This window comes from Engraulis encrasicolus, chromosome 14 (assembly GCF_034702125.1).
Source record: "Engraulis encrasicolus isolate BLACKSEA-1 chromosome 14, IST_EnEncr_1.0, whole genome shotgun sequence".
Taxonomy (NCBI): Eukaryota; Metazoa; Chordata; class Actinopteri; order Clupeiformes; family Engraulidae; genus Engraulis; species Engraulis encrasicolus.
The window spans coordinates 23,007,342-23,019,169 of NC_085870.1; the positions used below are offsets into that span (position 1 = coordinate 23,007,342).

Here is an 11,828-nt window from a genome sequence, read left to right on the forward strand (position 1 = left end):
AAACAAGCTCATTTTTTTTCCTCTTTGCTCTCTTTGAAATCTGGCCGAATGGTACAAACAGAGATTCTAGGAGTATTATATCTCATCCACTCTCTCTGGTACGAACGGCAGTGCGTAAGTGTGATGCATAGACGTTGATGACTGTGTGGCTTGTGCTGGTGCTGGCTGTGTGGCTACCATTGCTCTGAAAGGTTTCACACACACACAACAGTGTGTTTCTTAAAGTACACTGATCACAGTACAAGGAGATGAAATGTACCGCAAAGCCTACCGTGTAGCTGGCCCAGAGTTGGCCCAGATACATAAATATCTGACTACAGAGACGAAGAATCATTACAGCACCATTATAATAGGCAAAAAGGTGAAAACAGATTTATTTTTGAATAAAAAAATATCCCGCCTTGGCTGCTGCTCAAACTGTGGACTAGTCATGCTGTACAAAGAGGAGCGTCAGCTGGGAACTCTGGTTGCAGGACAGCAGTTGCTGTCAGCAGAGCGGGACTGGGGGAGAAATAGGGCCCGGGCCCTTTTGGTTTAAAGGGACCACCCCCCTAATAATTAGCGGCGCAGAACCGGTGGGCCCTCTACCCTTGTGCCCCCCACCTCTCTCTCTCATTCTGCCAACCCATCCTCCGTTTTTTCTATTTTATTTCCATTTTCTTTATCTTTGTATGCTACATTCTTTTCAGCCTTTCTATCTCTATCAATCTTTAATTCCTCCCTTATGTCTTTCTCTACTTCTCTATTAACCCCCTCCCCCTCTTTCTCTCTCTCTTTCTCATACAGGCATTTCTCTACGTGTTTCAATCTCCTTTTTCTTTGCCTCCATTAATCTCAATTGCTGTTCCTGGCACTCCCTCTCATCGTTTTACATTTCACTGCTTCCCTCAGCCCCTGTTTCTCTCTGTAGGTCTGTCTTTCTGTCCACCGCTCCAAGCCCCTGTCTTGCTCTCAGCAGCATCCATGCTCTAACCATGCGCTAACATCCATTCTCTCTATCACTCTTTCTCTCTCTCTCTCTCTCTGTGTGTGTGTGTGTGTGTGTGTGTGTGTGTGTGTGTGTGTGTGTGTGTGTGTGTGTGTGTGTGTGTGTGCGTGTGCGTGTGCGTGAGTGGTGAGTGAGCGGGAGAGAAAGACAAGAGAGATGGGGGTGGGGGGGGGTGAAGAACAAACTGGTAGAACCCAACTGCAGGTGAATGGTGGTGGTGTGTTTGTTGTGTGGGGGAAGGGGGGGGACTGTGGATGTGGATAGAGAGGTGGACAGATGACGAAGGAGAGGAGAGGCGAGGCGAGGGGAAAGGGTTAACATGGCTGTAATTGAGCATTCAGCGAAGAGGGAGATAGCTGAGAGAGTCATTGCATTGAGGAGGCATGCAGGCACACAGCACAGGGGAGGGGAGGACAGGTGGAGTGGAGTGGACACGATAATCAGTGCCAGTGAAGAGAGCTGCCAACCTGCCACTTAGGCAGAGCGCTTGGGTGAAGACCGGGCAGCTGTCAAGGAGATGGTGGCGGTGGTGGTGGAGGGGGGGGGGCATCTTAGCAACACCACCACTCCAACCATTGCCGTGCACAGACATTTTGGGGGGCAGGTGCTGAGGGTTTGGGGGAGAGTGGATCTTCTGGCTGCCTTACTAGGCTGTATATTATTAGAGATGCACCGGATCCGGATCCGGTTCCGGATCCAGCAGGATAATAGGGTTTTTCACAGGATCTGGATCCAGCAGGATCTTAAGCAGTTGATCCGGTATCCGGCAGTTACCTAAACATCAGGATCTGGTGCATCTCTATTTTTTACGTAGTTTGAGCCAACGTAATAAAAAGGGCCCACGTGTGTCAGTAGAATATGTGTTTCAACCCTTTCGTAAGATCCGGTATCCGGTTCCAGATTCGGCAGGATCTTAAGCAGTGGATCCGGTATCCGGCAGGATCCTAAAAATTAGGTCACTAGGGGCGTCTAGCTATATAGTCCAGCAATGATGAAGAATCTTTTAAAAAGTCCTGGTTCCGGTTCGTGATCCAGATCACCACCAGAATTTAATCACTTGTTCCTTGGGTCATTACTAACAACTTCAGAAAGTTTCGTCCAAATCAGTTGATTCGTTTTTGAGTTATCCTGCTGACAGAATCTTTCAAAAAGTCCTGGTTCCGGTTTGTGATCCGGATCACCACCAGAATTAAATCACTTGTTCCCTGGGTCATTTCTAACAACTTCAGAAAGTTTTGTCCAAATCAGTTGATTAGTTTTTGAGTTATCCTGCTGACAAACAGACAGACAGATAAACAAACAAACCAACAAACAGACAGACAAACCAACGCGACCGAAAACATTACCTCCTTGGTGGAGGTAACAAACAGACAGACAAACCAATGCGACCGAAAACATTACCTCCTTGGCGGAGGTAAAAAAACGTTCAAAAAGGGAATTTTTTTGTTCAGTAGGGCAAAGGGGCAGTACTTTAGCACCACCTCGTCGCTATCTGTGCAGGCCTATGACTCCAGCGTTGGGATGAGCATAGAATGAGAGTGAAGAAATTAGGGCCAGTACTGGGGCAGCCGTGCCTGGTGTTAGGGAGTTGGTTTGTAGATCACAGTATTGCAGGTTCGAGTCCCAACCTTCCATTTCATACTGCACTTCATGGCTGAGGTGCCCTTGAGCAATGTACCTAACCCCACCCTGATCCTGGGACAGTACCCAATACCCTGTAGGCCTAAATAACTATAAGTCGCTTTGGAATAAAGCTCAGCGTAATGTAATGTAATGTAACGATAAGTTGCTTTGGAATAAAGGTCAGCGACGTAATGTAATGTAATGTAATGTAAAAGAAAGACCAGAAGGCCTTTACCTTCAAAAACGAGGTCTGTGAAGAGAGCATACACTGAGGGATGTCTGATCTTAAGTTGTGTAACGATTGCCAAATAGCATAGAGTTCAGGGGTAGAACGCTAGTAAACCTTCCTACTGATTACGAAGCCTCATATAATATCGGTAGCATTCTGCTATCGGTCTAGACTAGTTTTTCTCAACGGGAGTCGGTACAGCCCCCCTGGGGGGGGGGGTTGGGGAGCTCTAGGGGGGGCGTTGAGAAAGACACAGCTGAGAGGGTCGCTACTAATAGCCTGGTTAGGCTGCTCAGTGCAAACAACATGCATTTCAGTTCAGGTCAATTGAATAATGAATGACTTCTAGCTTAATCTCTGAGGATACAGAATTGCACAAAGCAGTCTATGCAAGTGGTGATCAGGTCTATTTCAATCACTTTTATGGGTTTGTTTGATAGTTTTATTTATTTTTGCAATAGCAAACTAATTGCTTTCTAAAACGCCCCTGATATTGTAGTTTGTAATACTGCACTTGTTAACACACAGAGGTCGTTTTTCAAAGCTCAAAGGACATTTCCTCCAGAACTTGTCAAAAAGAGGGAAGGATGTAAAAAAAAAACCTGATTTCCCATTCTGTGGAGTAATATGACTTTGTTGAGCTAAGCCTGAAATTATAGGTTCAGACATATTTCAGCCACAATTTCACTCTCATCCCCTGCAGTCACTCAGCGGCATAGGGAGATTGAGAAATATGGGAAGACATTAAGTGTTATTCATTTGATATCATCCAATATTGAGCTGTAGCCGTGTGACCTTTTGGGACGTTTCATAAAAAAAAACCACCCCTCTGTTTTTTTTGACAAATCGCACACTGTATAGGAAGACCACAGCAAAACTAATCTAGAGCTTTTCTTAGACGGAGAAAAATATCAGAGCAGTTATATTATGAATCCAAACAAGTAGGGGTTGCTGCTCCTTTTCATTTGATTCCTGTCTATGAAAGAAAATGGGAAATCGAATGAAGAAATGTGAAATGTTTTGATATGTACACAAATCTGTCTATGGAGTGAATAATGACATTCGACAACTGCTCTGCATCAAATGAAAACAAAATGTGACACAGTGAATTAAAAATGCATGGGGATAATGTAGTTCTTTTTTCCCCACTACACAGCTAGTCGATTCTGCTTGCAATTGTAGACAGTGAACATTTCTATGTTTGTATTTTTCTTTCTGTTTCAGATATGCTGCTATCCCTGATTCCTCCCTCTGGTATCCAGCAAAGCCAGGATGTGAGAGAGAGACAGAGAGAGCGATCCCTATCACAGGAGTCAAGCACAGAGAGCCTCAACCGTCTCAGTCTCATTGGTGATTGAAGGAGACTGAATAATATGAAACAGAAAAAGGTGCAGGTCAACAGACCAGTTGTCCATGTCAGTGTCAACAACAACAACAACAACAACAACAACAACAACAACAACAACAACAACAACAAAATCTCTGTTACGGAAGGTTTCAGAGCACGATATGGCTGTGTAGAAGACTAAACAGTACACAACAGAAGACTAAAAAGAAGACTTCAAAGTGCACAAAAAATGTTGAAGATTACCATGTTCCTGTGGCAAACTCACCTGCTTCTGGGAGTGGCCAGCTCCCTAGTCATCCACTCCATGCCCTGGCGCGTGGCTTGTCCTCATCAGTGCGTGTGTCAGATCAAACCCTGGTACTCCCCTCAGTCCGTGTACAGGGAGGCGCCCACAGTGGACTGCAACAACCTGCTGCTGACCACTGTTCCATCGTCGTTGCCTAGCGACACCCAGACCCTGCGTCTCCAGAGCAACCTCATCAGTTCCCTGGACCAGAGCGAGCTGGACGGGCTGGCCAACCTCACCGAGTTGGACCTCTCCCAGAACAGCTTCAGCACCACGCGCCAGGTGCTGTGTATGCGTGTGTGTGTGTGTGTGTGTGTGTGTGTGTGTGTGTGTGTGTGTGTGTGTGTGTGTGTGTGTGTGTGTGTGTGTGTGTGTGTGTGTGTGTGTGTGTGTGTGTGTGTGTATGTGTGTGTGCGTCTGTGTGGACTGTCCAATACAATTTGCTTGTACTAGACTTGGACGTTGAGAGGAATCTCCACCCCTATCACACTCTGTACACTGCCTACTTTAGTATTATTTAACTCACTGTCTTCATATTAGCAGAATCTACGTATTTTCTCCTTGATTACCGTGTAATACGTCTTTTTCCTCTTACTTCCACATCACAATGCTATATCATAGATGTACCTGTCATCACTCATTTATGGTCATTTTTACCTTGTCTACCTCAACTCTCAGAGTATGTTTTTTGCACATTTGCTTAATCAGAATATGTTCTTGCACATTGCCTTTTTATTTTCGCCCTCCCTGACTGTACCTGTGTGTTATGTCTTAAATGTCCATGTGGGCATTATGTGTATTCATGTAATCTACTTGATACCTGAATTTCCCCTCGGGGATCAATAAAGTTACTCTACTCTACTCTACTCTACTCCACTCTACTCTCCACTACTCTACTCCACTCTACTCTCCACTACTCTACTCCACTCTACTCTACTACTCTACTCTACTATACTCTACTCCACTCTACTCTCCACTACTCTACTCCACTCTACTCTCCACTACTCTACTCCTCTCTACTCTCTACTACTCTACCCTACCCTACTCTACTCTACTCCTCTCCACTCCACTCTACTCTACTCTACTCTACTCCAGGTGCACATCACGGCGCTGCCGAGCCTGCTCAGCTTCCACCTGGAGGAGAACCAGGTGAGCATGGCCGTAACTACCATTGAGGACACAGAGGTCATGTCCTCTGAATTTTTTTCTGAAATGTAAAATTTATCTATGATGGAAATCGATCTATTATCAACAATGATAAATTCAATCTGTGTACGCCACCCCCATGTATCCACAAGACAGTGATTAATAAAAACAAACTTTAGAATTTGACTGAATAGTTTGAAGCATTCTAAATGTACAGTAGGCAGTACAGCATGCAGTGTTTTACCTCAGTATTTGAAAATATCTGGTTACGGCCCTGCAGCTGAGGCACCTGCCTGACGCCGCGTTCGCCGGTCTCCCGAGCCTCCAGGAGCTCTACCTGAACCACAACCGCCTGAGGAGCATCGCCCCAGGCGCCTTCAAGGGCCTCAAGAGCCTGCTCAGGCTGCACCTCAACTCCAACCAACTGGTGACCATTGACCGGCGCTGGTTCCATCACCTGCCCACACTGGAGGTGCTGATTGATTGATTGATTGATTGATTGATTGATTGATTGATTGATTGATTGATTGATTGATTGATTGATTGACAACACATCAGTTTTCTCCTTTACAGAAGCACCTTTACAGAAGCCTGTAGTCAAACAAATCCATACATTCTTTTACATATTTTCTCTTTTCATTTTACAAATAATACAAACCCAACAGAAAACAAAAATCATGAGACACACAAAACAAAACAAACACAAAAGAGGAAGTGAAAACCTGTCACTCATAGGTTACGTTGGTCATATTAGGTTCTGATGGTCGGCGGGAACCCGGTGGACACGATACAGGACCTGAACTTCAAGCCTCTGGTCTCGCTGCGCAGCCTGGTGCTGGCGGGGATGGGTCTGCGAGATCTCTCCGAGCGGTCGCTGGAGGGCCTCGACACCCTGGAGAGCATCTCGTTCTACGACAACCAGCTGACCAGGGTGCCCAAGGAGGCCCTGCAGAAACTGCCCGAGCTGAAGTTCCTCGACCTGAACAAGAATCCCATCCAGGTAGGTGTACCGTGTGTGTGTGTGTGTGTGTGTGTGTGTGTGTGTGTGTGTGTGTGTGTGTGTGTGTGTGTGTGTGTGTGTGTGTGTGTGTGTGTGTGTGTGTGACCTTACTTTGGCAAAATGTAGAGCATGTAAGCTGCATGCGTTCTATGTTATTATATGTGCAATGATGTGTGTAATGTCTTGTTTATTCTGTTTTTATTCTTGTAATGTCTTGTGTATCCTGTTTTATGATGTATGTATGCTACTAGGCACCTTCATTTCCCTCGGGCTCAATCAATGATACTCTACTCTACTCTACTCTTTTACTCTACTCTACTCGATTCTTCTGTACTCTAATGTACTCTACTCTACTTTATTCTATTCTACTCTACTATACTCCACTCCACTACTGCTCTGCTCTAATCTAATCTACTCTACTCTACTCTACTCTACTCTACTCTACTCTACTCTACTCTACTCTACACTACTCTATTCTACTCTACTACTCTACTGCTGTACTACTCTACTCTACTCTACTCTACTCTACTCTACTCTACTCTACTCTACTACTCTACTCTACTCTACTCTACTCAACTAGGTGGTGCAGAGGGGGGACTTCAGGGACATGCTGCGTCTGAAGGAGCTGGGCCTGAACAACATGGACGAGCTGGTGTCGATCGAGCACTCGGCCATGGAGAACCTTCCGGAGCTCACCAAGCTGGAGATCACCAACAACCCGCGTCTCTCCTACATCCACCCCAAGGCCTTCCTGCAGCTGTCCAGCATGGAGAGCCTGATGCTGAACAGCAACGCCCTGAGCGCCCTGCACCGCCAGACGGTGCTCTCGCTGCCCACCCTGCAAGAGATCAGCCTGCACAGCAACCCCATTCGCTGCGACTGCCTCGTCCGCTGGATGGTCGCCGATAGCAGCGACAAGCCCGTGCGCTTCATCGAGCCCCAGTCGACGTTCTGCTCCGAGCCGCCCGAGTTGAAGGCGCGGCGGGTCAAGGACGTGTCCTTCCGCGAGATGGCGGACACCTGCCTGCCTCTCATCGCACCCAGCACGTTCCCCACGCTCGTGAAGGTGAAGCGTGGCGAGAACATCGCACTGCACTGCCGAGCCCTGGCCGAGCCGGAACCAGCCATCTTCTGGGTCACTCCCAAGGGTGTCCGCCTGTCTCCGCTGAGCAGCTACGGGAGATACCAGGTGCGGACCGAGGGAACGCTGGAGATCCTGGGAGTCACACCAGACGAGGCGGGGCTCTACACCTGCGTGGCCCAAAACCTGGTGGGAGCTGACACGCGAAGCCTGACCCTGAAGGTGGAAGGAGGAGGGGAGCCAGAAACAACGTATGAAACTAACCTGAACATGGCGATGAGCTCCCAGCCAGACGAAGACAGGCTTGAAGTGAGGGACGTGAGTGAGCGTTACGCCCTGCTCTCCTGGCAGTCGGCACGTAATGTCCCCGCCCCCGCCCGGCTGACATGGCTGTCCAACAGCAGCAGCCGAGAGGACGACAACACGCCACCACGTAGACACAGTCGCCGCCTCCTCGCCGGCACCCACGGCTTCAACCTCACCCGTCTGCAGCCCGGGACGCACTACAAGGTGTGCCTGCACACCGGCCCCAACGACACGTCCTGCATCCACCTCAGGACCAAGGAGCGCCCCACCACCGCCACCAAGGCCGAGACCCCCGACCTGACGCCCGCCGTCCTGCTGGCCGTCTCGGCCTTGCTCCTCCTGCTGGCGGCGCGCACGTGCCAGGCCGGAGCCTCGCTCGGCTGGAAGGAGGAGGAGATGGGCAAGACACACACCATGCTGTTGTCGCAGGAGGCGCAGGCCTTCATGCCGGCTCCAATCCTTTACCCGCTGATGCCACCTCCTCCACCACCGCCTCCTTCCACAGAGCAGCAGCAGCAGCAGCAGCAGGAGAAGAAGGTGACAGAAGAGGTCCATGACAAAGGGGGGAGGGTCTTGGGGGGTTCTAACAGCTCAGGGCCATTGGAGTCTCCTCCTCCGCAGAACCAGACCACTCAACAGTGCTGAGCAAGAAACACACACACACACACACACAAACACACATACACACACAAAAACAGACATCAAGGAATTTACAGCGAGAAGAACACACGTCTAGAGAAGCGGTCTACTGCTGCAGAACTAACAATGAAGAACAAATCTCGTCCTAACTTAAATTGGAATCATTCTATCAACTCTATCAACATCAAAAAGAGGTTCCATGTGTTCTTTAACAGTGTAAAACTTCTTTATTGGTATTTATACAAATTTATTAAAAAATATATATACACATGATATATATGGAAAACAGTCATAAATGTATTCAGATGTATACGCTGTGAGAGCAAATGTTTCAGTCACACAGACAAAAAACAGTTGACTTTTACACAATCAACAATGAACTAGGTCGGTAAAAAAGATCGGTAGGCCTATAAGAAATGTCCAACTGTGTAATGATATATTTTTTCATGAAAAAGGAATATATTGAAGGAATTTGACAGATGGGTCACACATGATGAGGAGGGTCAACGAAGAACACAAGGACATCAGTCTGGGGAAAGAAAGATCTCCAGGTGTGATGTTCAGGTAGAAAAAAAATGGGAAAAGGTACAATTCTATTTTTTAAAGACTTTAAAACAAAGAGACTGTATTGGAGAAGCAAAGAGAAGAAGAGAAGAGAAAATGATGCTGAAGGTGAAGATTTTCACCAGTGCAGGAGGCAGATTTTTGTTTTCAATGCAGGAAGCAGACCTGTTGTAGGCCTACATGAAGTCACATCAGGCGGATTATTGTTTTAAGTTCTTCTGAGATGTTTTACATATGTTTTACAGAAATGAGTTTGGCAAGGTACTAGATCGTGAATTATGTGAAACCTTCTCCCACCATCTTTTAGAATGTGTGTGTGTGACTGACTGTCGTAAATAAGACCGAGAAAAGAGTGAGGAAACGTTTCATGGTGGGATCAAGGAAAATGGCTTGAGCACACTCTTACAGTAAGTCTCTCCCACGGTGACAAGACATGCCAGCCTTGGGCACCGGAGCAGGAACGACGTACAGTATGTGTCTGTCCTACTTGGCTGGACCAACAGATCTCTTTTCCTCTTTCAATATGCCACAGCAACAGCCGATTAGTATGCCATTTCCTCATTATTAATTAGAACAAAACTGGCCAATGATAAAATATTTTTGTCCACCCCACCTCACAACACCCCCACCCCCACCCCCTGGTCCGATTGCTGGATACCAACCCAATAAAAACTGCATCCGCACCAGGCTGGCTTTGACCTTGAAAAGGGGAAAACAAAACAGGTTGGTAGGCGGTGAAGTGAGGACAGGCATCTGATGCAAGACACTCAAGGTACTCTGGAGTCTGCTTTTGTCTTTGGTTCAATGTCCTGCGCCGAGGAAATTCAGTGCATTTTCTAACGTAATGCCATTTTAAAGTAGCCCAGCTTTGTTTGAGTTTTTGTCTATCTGTGATTATTGTGTCCTCATGTTCGAATAATACCCTCTCTAACTGCCCCGTAACAATGTTTTCTCCCGTTTCAAAATGGTTGATTTTATGGTTTATTTCTATGCTGAGCTGTACATAAATCAGTCTGACTTTCCTATTCAATGTACTGCTTCTCTTTCAAAGAAAATTTAGATCACTTATGTGTTAAATACTATTTTGACCTATTATTAAAACATTTTGGACTGATACAAGCTCTGACTCCTACTGTATGTTGTATTCATGGGCGGTCACGTTCAGTTCACATCTGTTTCTTTACAGTGTCCCAGTGTCAGGGTTGGCCTGGGGGAGAAATAGGGCCCGGGCACTTTTGGCCTCACGGGGCCCCTCATAAGCACCGCAGAACTGACTCGCCATGTTTTTAAAGAAAAATAATAATAAAAAATTCTGAAGATAGGGGCCCACGATGGTGCGGGGCCCACCGGTAAATGCCTGCTATGCCAAATGGCCAGTCCAGCCCTGCCCAGTGTTAATCTTGTAACCCCAAGCAACATCAACAGAGGCTCTCCTCTGCCGAATGTAATGAATAATGCAACACTTGCTTCTGATGTCTGCTCGCCAGCATTTTTAGGATTTAGGATTTGACCTCTGGGAACTCCTATGAATGAGGCATCAGTTTCATCCCCTCCTCGCCACCCCGAAGACATGAGCCCAGCAGGTTTTTTGAGGCAGATGGTGCAGCCCTCCTCCTGAATCCCACAGTACCCTACCTCTACGCTCTCAACCCTTCAAGCAAAACCTACTCACTTTTATGGAGCACACGTTCTAAAAATGGTTGTCTAAAAGGAAGGTGATTAATGTGCAAAAAAGAACAATCGGGCTGCAGAGGAGGGGTGGGAAAGGGGTGTGTGTGTCTGTGGGGTGGGGGGCTGTACTGTTCAAAGAGGAAGGTGAAGACATGTGTGATATTGGGAACCAGCTGTGCATCCATGCGGAAACACTGCAATTGGTTATAAAAAGCTCAGTCACTTTGCTTACATTATTTATATGTAGATAGGCCCTATAGAGATTACTTCATTAAATCGGTGGTTCAGAAGTGTGGTGTATTAATTAGGGCCTGGCTGAACTGATCAAAAGCTAAGTAAGCAATGGAGTGAGCTCATTGGACATGCCCTCCTGCCCACACAAATGCACTCTGGCCTCCTCCATTAGGAATCTGAGATAGCAAACTGTCAGTACACTACACCGCACCACTGAACTGCAGCCTAGACACAAATGGGGGAAAACGCTGTAGTCTAAATGATCAACTTTACATCAAAGCTGCTGAGGTAATGGGAGGTGCAGTGGTTACAACTGCACCACATACTGTATACAGTATATTCCCGTGGTGATCCAGGTGCACCCTATACTGAATACATTCCCATGGTGATCCAGGTGCACCATATACTGAATACATTCCCATGGTGATCCAGGTGCACCATATACTGAATACATTCCCATGGTGATCCAGGTGCACCATATACTGAATACATTCCCATGGTGATCCAGGTGCACCATATACTGAATACATTCCCATGGTGATCCAGGTGCACCATATACTGTATACAGTATATTCCCATGGTGATCCAGGTGCACCATATACTGAATACATTCCCATGGTGATCCAGGTGCACCATATACTGAATACATTCCCATGGTGATCCAGGTGCACCATATACTGAATACATTCCCATGGTGATCCAGGTGCACCATA

The 11,828-nt window shown here is 46.9% G+C and overlaps 1 protein-coding gene across 1 annotated transcript in view; it reads left to right on the forward strand.

Moving 5' to 3' along the window:
- lrrn2 (leucine rich repeat neuronal 2) overlaps positions 1-10,314 on the forward strand; it is a 110,727-nt gene extending 100,413 nt beyond the window's left edge. The window contains exons 3-7 of the mRNA XM_063216416.1: positions 4,065-4,756; positions 5,570-5,623; positions 5,901-6,092; positions 6,375-6,620; positions 7,201-10,314. Coding sequence (XP_063072486.1) covers positions 4,418-4,756; positions 5,570-5,623; positions 5,901-6,092; positions 6,375-6,620; positions 7,201-8,652 — 2,283 coding nt within the window. The 5' untranslated portion in view covers positions 4,065-4,417 and the 3' untranslated portion in view covers positions 8,653-10,314. The remainder of the gene's footprint in view (positions 1-4,064; positions 4,757-5,569; positions 5,624-5,900; positions 6,093-6,374; positions 6,621-7,200) is intronic.
- The last annotated feature ends 1,514 nt before the right edge of the window (positions 10,315-11,828 follow it).